Source organism: Lotus japonicus, chromosome 3 (assembly GCF_012489685.1).
Source record: "Lotus japonicus ecotype B-129 chromosome 3, LjGifu_v1.2".
Taxonomy (NCBI): domain Eukaryota; kingdom Viridiplantae; phylum Streptophyta; class Magnoliopsida; order Fabales; family Fabaceae; genus Lotus; species Lotus japonicus.
This window is the reverse complement of record NC_080043.1, coordinates 96,418,084-96,432,492: the sequence shown is the minus strand read 5'-3', so window position 1 is coordinate 96,432,492 and position 14,409 is coordinate 96,418,084. Positions and strand designations below refer to the sequence as shown.

Here is a 14,409-nt window from a genome sequence, read left to right as displayed (position 1 = left end):
GCCTCTGCCCAAAAGTGCTTAGCCATGCCAGTTTCTTGGAGCATGGTTCTAGCCATCTCCTGAAGAGTTCTGTTCTTCCTCTCAACAACACCATTTTGTTGAGGAGTTCTGGGACAAGAGAAATCATGTGCAATTCCATAGGAATCAAACAGACTCTCAAACTTGTCATTCTCAAACTCTCCACCATGGTCACTTCTGACACGCACAATCCTACAAGCCTTCTGACCGAAAGGAATGATATAATAAGTAATCACTTATAAAAGAGTTTGTTATAAAATACAGGCAAGCTGTATCCCCATCATCCTTACAGGACTCGTCTCCAAACCAGACTTATGGAAGGACTTGAACAATCTCAAGAAGAGCTGAGGAGTGAAGTGAACCAGATGAAGGAGCAAATGGAAAAAATCTTAGAAGCTGTGCAGGCGCTCGGAAGAAGAGAAAGCACAGAAGGGATCCCTTCGAGTGGCGTTGGAGATCATGTGACCACTCCAGCTTACCCACCTGGCTTCGAGCCTCAACCTCTGATCATTACTCCCCAAGGGGTGATGTTTCGTTCCGCGCTCCCACATAACTCCAATATCTCTTCGCAAGCAGCGTCACAATCATTTATGCCGTTCTATGGCATCCCTCAGAACTATACGTCTACAGTTGATCCAAACCCGCTCTTGGGATTTGCGTCTGAGATTGGTACAAACTCTGGAAATCCCACTGCAAACCTGCAGAATATCACCCAGCCACAAGATCACGCCTACACTACTCTGGAAGGATCTACAGTTATGACCACTGCTCCTGTGTCACATCCTCACCATGCCACACCTGCTCATGGGCAACCACAAACTACCCTTCACCTTCAAGCATCCCTGGAAAATCCCGTACCTCCTCCCTCTGTTTATGCACATGCACCGCATATTCAAACTGTTGTGGAGGAAGCTCTTACGGGCCTAACCAAAGACGCGTCGAAAGGACAATTTGCAATGTTAGAAGAAAGGTTACGAGCTGTTGAGGGAAACAATTATGGGGTCATGAATGCAGTGAAGGTATGAAAAACGGTAGAAAGGGGGGGTTTGAATAACGTTTTCAGAACAAAACTTCCACCTTAAAGATTTTGACAAATCTTTCGAGAACTTAAGTGCTAAAGATAAGAGATAGAAAAGCACACAAGGATTTTATCCTGGTTCACTTGATAAATCACTCAAGCTACTCCAGTCCACCCGTTAAGGTGATTTCTTCCTTCTTAGAATGAAGGCAATCCACTAATCAGGTAAGAGTTACAACTGCACTTGAAACCTACAAGTGACTAACAATTACACTGACTTAGCTCACACTAAGATTCACTCTCTTAGTCTTCTCTAGGATCCGATCAACCTTGATCTCCTAAAGGAACTAAACAAACTGTTTATCAAGGAATTGTTTACAAGAGATTTGCTTCTAAAAAGCTAATAGTAAACACAATGAATTTCAGATGAAAGAAAGCTTAGAATATTTTGAATCTGTCTTGCGCGTGTGTATTTCTTTTTCTTTGCCGCTTCTTTCAATCTTCAGCCTCTATATATACTCCAAGGATTAGGGTTGAGCGTTGCATGGGAAATGCTACCGTTGGAGGGCAGTTCTGGAAAATCCAGCTTCTTCTGTGGCTGAGAACGTTAGGTAGGTCGTCAGGAAGGTACACTTGCTTTTGTACTTGGATAGCGACTTGACCTTTTAACCTAGGAGACTTCTGATCAGGGGAATACTTCATATTGGAACTTGTGAAGTCGGTTGATCAGAGTCAGAGGGAAAGCACAGATCCTCTGACCATTGTATCTTCTGATTCTGAACTCAGAGGGAAGAACATGGCCTTCAGAGTTTCTTGCTTCTGGACTTCAGAGTTTCCACTATTCAGCTTCTGGATCTTCAGAGTTTTCTACACCATCAGAACATCTGAACCTTTAGTGTTTCTTGGTTATCAGAACTTCTGGATCTTCAGAGCTTCTAGCGACTGAGTCCACATCAGAGTTTGTATAGCTTCAGAACTTCTGAAGCTTTTCCACTGTTCATACTGAACATGGTGAATGCGAAAGCGTTGCTTGGGTTACCCTTTATACACAGTGCTTCTGATTTGTGTGAGATTGAGTTGAGGTCAGAGCCTGTAAATAGCACACTCAGAAAAACACGTTAGAGTACCACAATTGTTCATATCAAAAGGTTAACTTGTAATCATCAAAACATAGAGTTGTACTACTAGATCAAAACTTGATCTTACATGCAGCAGACTTGTGCTTAGTCCCGGATATCGTCATTCCTCCAAAGTTCAAGGTACCTGAGTTCGATAGATACAAAGGGACCACTTGCCCAAAGAATCATCTAACAATGTATTGCAGAAAAATGGCATCCTATGCGTATGACGACAAATTACTAATCCATTTTTTCCAAGATAGTCTCTCTGGGGCAGCATCAAGTTGGTATACACAGTTAGAACGAAGTCACATTCGCTCTTGGAAGGATCTCGCCGATGCGTTCCTGAAGCAATACAAGTTCAACTTGGATATGGCCCCTGATCGGATACATCTTCAGAATATGCTGAAAAAAGGGAATGAGACATTTAAAGAGTATGCCCAGAGATGGAGGGAGATAGCGGCTCAAGTATACCCTCCAGTGACTGATAAGGAGATGATAACTATGTTCGTCGAAACCCTTCAGCCCCCATTTTACGATCATATGGTTGGAAGCGTCTCTTCCAATTTTGCAGATATGGTAACCGTTGGGGAAAGAGTAGAAAGTGGAATGCGTACCGGGAGAATTGCTCAAGCCTCGGGTGGAATTCCGAGTACGAGGAAACCTACCTACAATGGCGGAAGGAAGAAAGAAGGTGAAGCACATGTTGTAGGTTTTGCAGGGCAGGACAGGCAAGCTAACAATGTCCATTACTCACCTCGCGCTCAGCCACAGTACCAGACGGTGGCCAACATTCCACCCTCTACGACTCAAGCACCGCCCTCAGCTCCTGCACATCCTAGGCAAAATTTTAGACCAAATCAAGGTTCTTGGTCTAATACAAACCAGAGGAGCGGAGAAAGGAGACGTTTCGACCCAATGCCCAAGACATACTCAGAGCTACTACCACACCTCATCAGTAATTCATTGGTTGTTCCTACGCCACTGAGGCCCGTTGAACCCCCATATCCGAAATGGTATGACCCAAATGCTAAGTGTGACTACCATGCGGGTGCGATAGGTCACTCCACTGAAAACTGTTGGCCACTGAAACACAAGGTGCAAGCTCTGATTGATGCTAAATGGTTGACCTTCACAGAAGAGGCAGATCCAAACATCAAGAAGAACCCTCTCCCGAATCATGGGGAGCAGTCTACCAATGCAATTGAGGAAAGTCTCGGTCAAGAAATGGTGGAAAACGTAGATGAAGTGAAGACTCCCATGGGTGTAATCTTCGTTGAGATGTGCAAGTACGGCATGATAAGCGGGAGTCTAGATAAGAAGGAGATGTGTGGTCTCCACCCCGGGTCACATCACTTGATCCAGGATTGTGAAGAGTTTAAACTGGTTCTCCAAAACCTAATGGATGAGAAACTGGTACAGGTTTGTCGTGCAGTGAACAACGGTGACGTATGCGCGATTGATGAGCAAGCACCCCCATTTCGAAAGCCCTTGGTTATCCCGTATGTGAAAACTGGCCCTGTCAGCACCCCCACAATACCAACTCCACTCATGATACGCATGCCAACTCCTTTTCCATATAAGGACAATAAGGCAGTGTCGTGGAAGTATGACCTAGAGGTTTATCCGAATAACTCCCAGCTGAAGATTAGTGGTCGTGATACTCCAGTTGTTACCAACATTTCTGGAATCGGGAGGATGACCCGCAGTGGGCGAATCTATGGCCGACCAGAAGATGATAAAGACAAACCTAAAGAAGCACCGGTGAGCGAAAAAGGAAAAGAGAAAACGGGTGGAGAGGCTGCCAATGAAAAGATCGAGGAAATAGCACAAGAATCAAAACCTGTGTCTGATGAGGAGGTGTGCGAATTGCTGAAATTCATAAAGCAAAGTGAGTATGCAGTGGTGGACCAGTTGAATCGCATCCCGGCAAAGATTTCTCTGTTGGCCCTCTTAATGAATTCAGATCCCCATAGAAAAGCATTGTTGAAGGTCTTGAATGAGGCGCATGTAACCCAAGACATCTCAGTGGGTAGGTTTGAAGGAATTGTTGGTAATATCACAGCTAATAATTTCTTGGCGTACTCTGACGCTGAGATTCCCTCTGAAGGCATTACACACAACAAAGCTTTGTACATTTCTCTCAAATGCATGGATCATATTATGGCAAAAGCTCTTGTTGATAATGGATCATCTGTTAATGTGCTGCCAAAGCCGACATTTGATAGACTACCAGCTGGAAGACTGCAAATGAGGCCTAGTCCTATGATTGTGAAGGCTTTCGATGGTACGAGAAGAGAAGTGTTGGGAGAGATTGATTTGCCAGTTTTGGTCGGGCCAGTAACCTTCATTATGACTTTCCAAGTGATGGATATGGTGCCGGCATATAGCTGTCTCTTGGGAAGGCCCTGGATGCATCCTGCAAAGGCCTTGCCATCCACCCTTCACCAGAAGATCAAGTTCATAGTTGATGATAAGCTTGTCATAGTGTCCGCTGAGGAAGACATGTTGATAAGCAAGCCAATAACAGCCCCTTATATAGAGGCTGCTGAGGGAGCTGTGGAGGCTTCTTTCCAATCCTTAGAGATAGCTAATGCTACCTATGTGAAGGAAAAAGCACCGATTCTGAGGACCGAATTATCTGGGGCATCACCTGCTGCTAAGATGATGATAGAAAAGGGTTACCAATACGGTTGCGGATTGGGAAAGGAAGGCCAAGGCAGAACCAATCTGGTGGAAATCCCAATCAACAAAGACCGTTCTGGACTTGGGTATGTGCCCACGCCCGCCGATAAAAAAAGGATTGCGGATGAAAGGAAAGAGAAGAAGGCTGCCAAGCGAGAGGGTCGAGAAGCCTTAGCTCAAGGGATCCCTATCTGTGACATCCGTAAAAGCTTTCAGAGCGCTGGATTCGCTTTTTTTAAGCCAGGTCGCCATGGCTGCAGAAGAAGCACCTGGAAATGAACGTGTTGATCTTGTTCTTCCCTGTGAGCCTGACTCAGAACTCGACAACTGGGAAATTCTTGAGCTTCCCGTGGTCCTTAGCCCAGATTCAAAGTAATTTGTAATGCCACTCCTATTGCTCTGCCCAAGGCTTTAGGATAGACCTTTGTATTAGGGCTCACCCTTTTAAAATATCTATGTGTTATCAATAAAATGCATTTTGAATTTCCAAGTATGTTTAATCTTTGTACCCCATGCCCATCCATAGATTCCTTCTATTCATTTCTCTTCTTCTCTTTCTTTCTTTCATTTCCCGACATTGCAGGTACGAAAGTGATTCTCTTGACGGTGACAGCGCTAGCCCTTTATCCCATGATTTTGATCGTCCCGTTAATCAAGCTGATGAAGTTGAGGAAGATGAGTGGGAGCCCTCCCCCGATCTCTTGAGGCTCGTGGATGAAGAGGATAGAAAAATCGAGCCGCATGAGGAGCCAATGGAAGTGATCAATTTGGGGTCTGAGGAGAACAAAAAGGAGGTCAAGATTGGCACTTGTATAAAGGGAGATGCGCGTGGCAAACTAGTTTCATTACTCTTTGAATATGTTGATGTCTTCGCATGGTCTTACCAGGACATGCCTGGGCTCGACCCTGCAATCGTAGTGCACAAGTTGCCCATGAAACCTGAATGCTCACCGGTCAAGCAAAAGTTGAGGCGCATGAAGCCTGAGATGTCGCTGAAAATAAGAGAAGAAGTTAAAAAACAATTTGATGCAGGGTTCTTGGCTGTCTCGAAGTATCCCCAATGGGTTGCAAACATTGTCCCAGTCCCCAAGAAAAATGGCCAAGTTCGTATGTATGTGGATTATAGGGATTTGAATCGAGCCAGCCCCAAAGACGATTTCCCCCTGCCTCACATTGATGTATTGGTAGATAACACTGCTCACCATTCGTTCTTCTCATTCATGGATGGTTTCTCGGGTTACAATCAGATTCGAATGGCCCCTGAAGACATGGAAAAAACGACATTCATCACGTTATGGGGAACCTTCTGTTATAAGGTGATGTCATTTGGTTTGAAAAATGCTGGGGCAACCTATCAAAGGGCAATGGTCACCTTGTTTCATGACTTGATGCACAAAGAGATTGAAGTTTATGTGGATGATATTATTGCAAAGTCAACAACTGAAGAAGAGCACATAGCAAATCTGCATAAGTTGTTCGAACGACTGAGAAAGTTTAAGCTTCGGTTAAACCCCGCCAAGTGCACCTTCGGAGTGAAGTCTGGGAAATTGTTGGGATTCATAGTGAGCCAGAAAGGAATAGAAGTTGATCCAGACAAAGTACGAGCAATCCAGGAGATGCCAGCCCCACGTACAGAAAAAGAGGTTCGCGGTTTCTTAGGGAGGCTGAATTACATTGCTAGGTTCATATCCCAGCTCACTGCCACATGTGAGCCCATCTTTAAATTGATGCGTAAGAATCAATCGATGGAGTGGAATGATGATTGTCAACGTGCTTTTGAAAAGATCAAACAATACTTGCAGAACCCTCCTGTACTGGTGCCTCCCGTTCCAGGGCGACCACTTATAATATATCTAACAGTCCTGGAGGGGTCCATGGGGTGTGTCCTGGGGCAACATGATGAGTCTGGAAGGAAGGAACAAGCCATCTACTATTTGAGTAAAAAGTTCACTGACTGTGAAGCCAGGTATTCATTGTTAGAACGAACTTGTTGTGCTTTGGCTTGGGCCGCTCGGCGATTGAGACAGTATATGTTGAGTCACACAACTTGGTTGGTCTCCAAAATGGATCCAATTAAATACATATTCGAAAAGCCTGCTCTCACTGGACGGATTGCAAGATGGCAAATGCTCCTATCAGAATACGATATTCTGTATGTCACTCAGAAGTCTGTAAAAGGCAGTGCACTCGCAGATTTCCTGGCACATCAACCTTTGAACGATTACCAGTCGATGCAATGTGAATTCCCAGATGAGGATATAATGGCATTATTTGAAGAAGGAGAAACTTCAAGAGACGGCAAATGGGTCCTCTTTTTTGATGGGGCATCAAACATGCTTGGACATGGGATAGGAGCTGTATTGATTTCTCCGGAAAAACAATATATTCCAATCACGGCCAGGTTATGCTTTGACTGTACAAATAACATAGCAGAGTATGAAGCATGTGCAATGGGATTGCAAGCAGCCCTGGAGACCAAAATAAGAAACTTAGAGGTGTATGGGGATTCAGCATTAGTAATCCACCAGTTGAAAGGGGAGTGGGAAACGCGAGATGCAAAGTTAATCCCTTACCAATCCTACATTAGAGAGTTGATGGAGGAATTTGATGAGGTTAACCTTCACCATATCCCTCGAGAAGATAATCAGTTGGCAGACGCTTTGGCAACTTTGTCATCAATGTTTGAAGTCAGCCAGGATGGTGAGATGCCTCTCATAAAAACTCAAAATCATGATAAACCTGCATATTGCCAAGTTGTGGAAGGGGAGCCTGACGGGAAACCATGGTATTATGACATCAAGAAGTACATCAAGTGCAAAGAGTACCCATCAGTTGCTACTGAAAATGATAAAAGGACCCTGAGGAGACTGGCCACCAGTTTCTTTCTGAACGGGGATGTCCTCTATAAGAAAAACTTGGACCTCGTACTCCTTCGATGTGTGGATGCAACTGAAGCACAAAGAATCATCGACGAAATCCATGAAGGTTCCTTTGGGACCCATATGAATGGGCATACAATGGCAAAGAAAATCTTAAGAGCAGGATATTACTGGCTCACCATGGAAACAGACTGTTGTAATCACGTAAAGAAATGCTACAAGTGTCAAGTGTACGCTGATAATATCAATGCTTCCCCAGTGTCTCTGAATGTTATGACGACACCTTGGCCATTCTCAATGTGGGGAATAGATGTGATTGGACCCATCGAACCAAAGGCATCAAATGGGCACCGCTTCATCTTGGTGGCGATTGACTATTTCACCAAATGGGTGGAAGCCTCGTCTTATGCAAGTGTGACAAAGAATGTGGTGGTGAGATTCATTAAAAAGGAGCTGATTTGTCGATATGGTCTCCCAAGCAAGATTATCACAGATAATGGAACTAACCTGAACAACAAGATGATGAAAGAGTTGTGTGATGATTTCAAAATCCAGCACCATAATTCGACTCCGTATCGTCCAAAGATGAATGGGGCGGTCGAGGCGGCTAATAAGAACATCAAGAAGATCGTTCAAAAGATGGTCGTAACTTATAAAGATTGGCATGATATGCTCCCTTTCGCCTTGCATGGCTACCGCACTTCTGTGCGAACTTCCACTGGTGCTACCCCTTTTTCCTTGGTGTATGGTATGGAGGCGGTCCTCCCATTTGAAGTAGAGATCCCATCATTGAGAGTGATAAAAGAAGCCGAGTTAGAAGAGGCTGAATGGATCCAAGCTCGCTTTGAACAACTGAATCTTATTGAAGGAAAAAGGTTGAATGCGTTGTGCCATGGTCAGTTATACCAGAAACGAATGAAAAAGGCCTTTGACAAGAGAGTACGCCCGCGAGAACTTCAAGAAGGGGACTTGGTGCTTAAAAAGATTCTACCAATTCATAAGGATTCACGAGGAAAGTGGACTCCGAATTATGAAGGTCCTTATGTTGTGAAGAAGGCATTCTCAGGAGGTGCCTTAATTCTTACTAATATGGATGGCGATGAACTCCCGCATCCTGTCAATTCTGACTCGGTCAAGAAGTATTACGCTTAGAGCCGGTCAGATAGGTTGAACAGTCAGTTGCAGCCTATGAATGAAAAAAGAGAATACAAAGAAATGGAAAAAATGAATGAATAAAAAAAATGAAAAAAAGAGCTCGTTAGGTTGAAAACCTGAAAAGGCGACCTAGGCAAAAATTAGAGCAAACCCGTGAGCCGAAAACTCGAAAGATCGGCCCACTTTGAAACAACCAAAGTTGAACAAAGGAGTAAGGACTAATGTTGAGACATGAGGCAAAATGAGATTGAAGTAAGAAAAGCGAGTCCTCAGAATGGAGGGGATCTTCATGTGGAAAAGTTGCAAGTGATTAACAGGCTTCGAGATCTTGGGCATGAATGGCTAGCATTAACACCGAAAGGGTGTCACTTTGTTCGTGCGTCATCAGCTTCTAGCCTTTTCTTTCCCAAACTTTTGTCATCTTTCTCCCACTATGAATATTATCATTGTAAACACAACTCCCTTTCTTTGAATATCACATGAATATTTGTTGTTCAACTTGTATTTGTTTGGTGAACATATATTTTATTTAAGAGGTGAGTCTATTCCTAATTAAAGGCTTTCTGTTCGCCTCGAGCATTTGGGGCATGTCCAGAAGAAGGGTGTATGTGATCAGGGGATTAAAAAAAATATATATATAAAAAAGGAGAAGAGAGCATCTGATGCAAATATCACAAGGTTCATGAGGAATCACTGTTGTTCTTAAGGAAAGTTGATCCAAGTGTCCCGCAACATTCGATACTGCAAGGATGGGGGATCAGCACCAAATAAAGATAATAAAAATTAATGGTGTCTAGCACTGATACCAATGACAAAGATGGAAAGAAATAAAAAAAAGATTAAAATCACTAATGCACTGCATCTGCATGTCATGCATATCATCATTGTGTGTTAAATTATGCATTTGCTTATTATTATGGATCATGTTGACCTCAAGTGGGTATGTTTTTGTCGATACCTGTTGGTTCCAGGCTGGTATGTTTTTGTTGATGCCTGTTTATTTTTTTCGTTGATCCCAGGCTGGTATGTTTTTGTTGATGCCTGTTTATTTTTTTTTCGTTGATCCCAGGCTGGTATGTTATTGTCGATGCCTGTTTAATTTTTTTTCGTTGGTCCCAGGCGGGTATGTTTTGTCGATGCCGGTTTAATTTTTTTCGTTGACCTCAGGTGGGTATATTTTTGTCGATACCTGTTTAATCTTTTCGTTGGCTTCAGGTGGGTATGTTCTTGTCGATATCTGTTGGCCTCAGGCGGGTACGTTATTGTCAATGCCTGTTTAGTTTCTGTTAGCCTCAGGCGGGTACATTATTGTCAATGCCTGTTTAATTTCTGTTCGCCTCAGGCGGGTGTGTTATTTGTCGATGCCTGTTTAAATTTTGTTTGACTTAGGCAGGTAGATGAATGTCGATGCCTATATTGTCTTTGTTTGACTTGAATTGGTGTTTAGTTTCATGCTCGAGGTTGTTTGTGCGCTCTAGGTTTTGTTCTCTAACCTACTGCGGATTACCCGACTTTATATCCTAACGTCTTGTATCCACGTCTTTACTTTGCTCTTACCATGGTAAGAGACAAATAAAGAGGGGCAGCTGTGGATACCCCTTTTTGTCCGGGCTTAATCTTTTGAATCAAGAAAACATTAATAGCTTAATTATGATTAAAATAATCAAGTGAGTTAATTTATTTTTGATTCTTTAACCATGTGACCAAAAATGCTCTGCCAAGTAAAAAAGAGTGTGTGGTTAGTGGGTGTGAACACCTAATTTTATCCTACTCCTTTTACTTTCCCTTATTCTAATTTTATTCAAATTTCTATCATTTTTGAAAAAATTGTAGGTGCATGCACACCATCTTTCTTGCAGGCCATGCACTGGCTTGGAAGCTAAAGAAATGTGGTCAAGGACATCAAGTGAAATTGAAGAAATTTGTGTTGAAAATTAGCATCTCATTAAATGCTTTCAAAAAAAAAAAATTTCAACCAGCTTTTTTTTTTTATCCCTGAAGTATTATAGAAGAAGAGAAAGAAAGGGTCACAACGTGACCAAGCAATAGAAGAGAATATAAAAATAAAGAAAAGGGAGACAAAAGTCCTTAGTAGCATGCCAACCATGTGCCTTGCTATCTACCTATCTGAAGCTAATCTAGAGATATGTTGTTGAAAAAGCATCTTGAAGCTAGATTTGCGGTTGAAAAAGGCAACCATGGCACAGTACCAAATCCTCTCAAGTTGAAATTTGAAGATATGATCTCAAGAATGACAAGCCAAGCTTACAATTTTTCACATCTTAGCTGCAATTGTTGAAAGCATTGAAAAAATACAGTTGGGCTCTTTAAATGCATGAAGAAATTTGCAAGTTTCATGGCCTATAAATAAGAAGAAGAGCAGAGTGTAAAGGAGGAGAAAACAGAGGAAAGAAACGGAAAAAAGGAAGGAAAGAAAGAAGGAGGAGGAAAGAGAAAAAAGAAGGAAGAAAAGGCAGAGAGGAACGGTTTTTTTTTGGAGATTCTTGTAGGATTTGTAGCTTTTTTGAGTTCTCACTCTTTATTTTCATTTTTGCTGTTGGTGGCTCTCATAAGGTATTTTTTCTCTCTTGAACCATTTTACTATGCTTTTATTACTCACATGTTCCTCTCTTCTTTTTTTGTTGGGCTCTCCATAACACTACTAAAATCTATATCTGATGGCCCATGATTTCGTTTTTTTTGTTTCTTTCATTCTGAATTCGTGGGCTAGTCTGTTTTTTTTTTTTGAAAGGAACTTCAGCTGTTTTTTTGGCATCTGATGGTCTTTTTTTTTATGGAATAGAACTTAGTGTTTTTGGTATCTGATGGGCCTTTTTGTTTTTGAAACAATGGTTCAGTTTCGTTTTTTTGGTACCATGTGGACCAGATTGCATTAAATTATCAAATATGAGTATCAAATATTACTAGTTTTCTCTCTAAATAATTATTTGCTTATAAAAAAAAATCTAAAAAATATATTTTTCTTCAACCTTGTATCTATCATGAAATGCTAAGATCAAACCTCTTTTGCAAATAAATAAAAAACTAAAAAAACAAATAATAATCTTTTTTCTCAAAAAAGATTAGTCTTTTAAAGAAAACTAAAAAATATCACAACCAACTCATGTTTTTCTACCAAAGAACTACGTAGCCTTGATTTTCTCTTTTGATAGAGAATACGTAGGCCCGGGGTCACTCCCGCCAGGCACTCCAAACAAAAAAAATCTAAATTTTGTTCTTCTTTGTAGAATAATCTTTTCATTACACTAGCAACATGTAAATATCCTTTTTAATTCAAATTTATAAAAAATACAAGACCTATTTTCAAGGACAAAATAAATGATTTAGAAAGCTAAGAAATCTTGCATAATTAACCACAGGTAACTGTCTTATGACGGACGTTGTAGGGCGCTAACACCTCCCTATACGTAACCGACTCCCGAATCTAGATTTGGTTTCTTTTATTATTTGGGTTCTCTGATGTTCTCCCTAAAAACATTAGTGGCGACTCTACTGATACTTGATTAGTTTTAACGCGCCGTCCCGCCGCGACCCCCGTTGCGACACTATATTTTTTTGGCTTAACTATGTGAATCAATTCTTATAACTTGTAGGCTGAAGTCTTTAAACAGTATGCATGTTACTATATATGGTTGAGAGGAACATAAACACAAAAGTCATTGTGTTCTTCCTTTTGCTCTAAGTATAACCATGCTTTATGCTTCATCAAAGGGGAATAGAAACCTATAACTTTAATGTTATTCTTCCCTTGATTTTCTGAATGAAGTTTTGTTTATTTGGTGGGGGACAAACATATTTTAACTTTCAAGTACATTGATCTGACCTGAGCCATTGTTTTTTGGAAGTTATAATTCATGCCAGCAGCTATGAGTCATTGGGCAGGGACACTGACTGTAAATTTTGCTTTTTGTCAGGAATTTAAGAGTACTACTTTTGGAAGAAAGCTCAATTGATGAGAAAGATGGTGAATGGCTACATGAGCTTGCTTTGAACAATACAGTTCTTGAGTCTCTGAATTTTTACTTGACAAAATTGAGGACCTTTAATTTTAGCCAAAAATTGCCAATAGGCACCACCGTCCCTTTCAATCCCAAGCTTGAATCCACCCTCCACTCGATTCCTTCCAGATCTTTCTTGATTCCTGTTCGCATCCATGGAGGAGAACCGGAGCGTGAGGTGCAAACACGTCGTCGACGAGGTCCTCGACTGCGTGATCCCCTACATCGACGACCCTAAGTGAGGTGCAAACACAGCTTGATATGTGTTGTGGGTTTTCCACTGATAGTCTTTTACATGTTGGTCGCATCTGCAGGTAGTTTTGGTATCTTCTCTTTGAATATGCAAAATTCCTCTTCTGTCAATGAGTTGGTTTCTGGAACTTGGATTCTGTAACTGATGCTTCATATAGTTGGACTTGGATGACATGTTGTCTTTTGTCAACCTTTTTTATTTTTTACTGTGCCTGATAGCTGATAGTTATTTAGTTTCTCATTGCTAGTTGTTCTTTTTTCTTTGGCTAACCCTCTGTGCTTTTGATTTTATGCTTCAGTTTCAATTGTCTGGTAAGAACTTTGGAGGCTTTTGTCTTATGCCACTCCTTAATAAATTGTGTTGTGTCCTTTGTTCCTTATTATCTGTAACTGTTGAGGAATCCTGGTGTTGTTTATCAGCATCCTATTCAAGAAGTAGCTATTCTGACTTCATTTTAGGCCCAGTGTTCCAATTGCTTTGTAATTTCTCAAATATATTGTAAAAACATTAAATGATTTCAAGTTTTGACCATTGCACAGAATTGGCTTGTTTCATGCTTGGAGTTTTGAATCCTCAAATTCATAGAATTTGTAGTGGTATAATTCATTCCAGCAGCTATGAGTCATTGGGCAGGGGCACTGACTATAAATTTTGCTTTTTGTCAGGAATTTAAGAGCTTTACTTTTGGAAGAAAGCTCAATTGATGAGAAAGATGGTGAATGGCTACATGAGCTTGCTGTGAACAATACAATTCTTGAGTCTTTCAATTTTTACTCGACAGATGTTGCTGCTGTCAAAATTGAGGACCTTGAACTTTTAGCCAAAAATCGCCCGAACCTAGTTTCCGTTAAAATTACTGAATATGAAAACAAATATTGTGAACTTCTTCCGGCAAGCATCTTCTCTAGAAGAATTTTGTGGAGGCATCTACAATGAGGAACCAGAAAGATACTATGTTATATCTTTACCAGCAAAGTTATGTCGGTTGGGTTTAACATACATTGGAAAGAATGAGTTGCCGATAATGCTCAGGTTCGCAGCTGCACTAACAAAATTGGATCTCCTTTATGCCTTGCTGGATACAGATGATCATGGCTAAGATAACTTGATGGATTAGCTTTTTTTTTTCTTCTGATTTGAACAGTTTACAATGAATAAGTAAACGATTTTTCTTTCAAGATTAATCAAAATCAATCATCTCATGGAGAGTTGTGTTGAGGTAATTTGGTAGGGTTCAGTTAATTTAATGGATTAGCTTATATTT

General features: G+C 41.2%; 1 protein-coding gene and 1 pseudogene across 1 annotated transcript; both read left to right on the top strand.

Annotated features, from left to right (window-relative positions):
- Nucleotides 1–332: 332 nt before the first annotated feature.
- LOC130745105 (uncharacterized) lies at nt 333–9,632 on the top strand. The gene is made up of 5 exons (XM_057597248.1): nt 333–988; nt 1,033–1,037; nt 2,249–4,925; nt 5,056–5,211; nt 5,423–9,632. The coding sequence occupies exons 1-5, from the start codon at nt 333–335 to the stop codon at nt 8,868–8,870; spliced, it is 6,942 nt and encodes a 2,313-aa protein (XP_057453231.1). The 3' UTR covers nt 8,871–9,632.
- Nucleotides 9,105–14,347, top strand: LOC130745104 (coronatine-insensitive protein 1-like; annotated as a pseudogene).
- Nucleotides 14,348–14,409: the final 62 nt, after the last annotated feature.

Coding starts and splice junctions, on each gene's coding strand:
- LOC130745105 (XM_057597248.1), top strand. CDS start 333: ATGGAAGGACTTGAACAATCTCAAGAAGAGCTGAGGAGTGAAGTGAAC. Junction 4,926..5,055: donor AAAGACCGTTCTGGACTTGG/GTATGTGCCCAC, acceptor AAAAGCTTTCAG/AGCGCTGGATTCGCTTTTTT. Junction 5,212..5,422: donor GTCCTTAGCCCAGATTCAAA/GTAATTTGTAAT, acceptor CCGACATTGCAG/GTACGAAAGTGATTCTCTTG.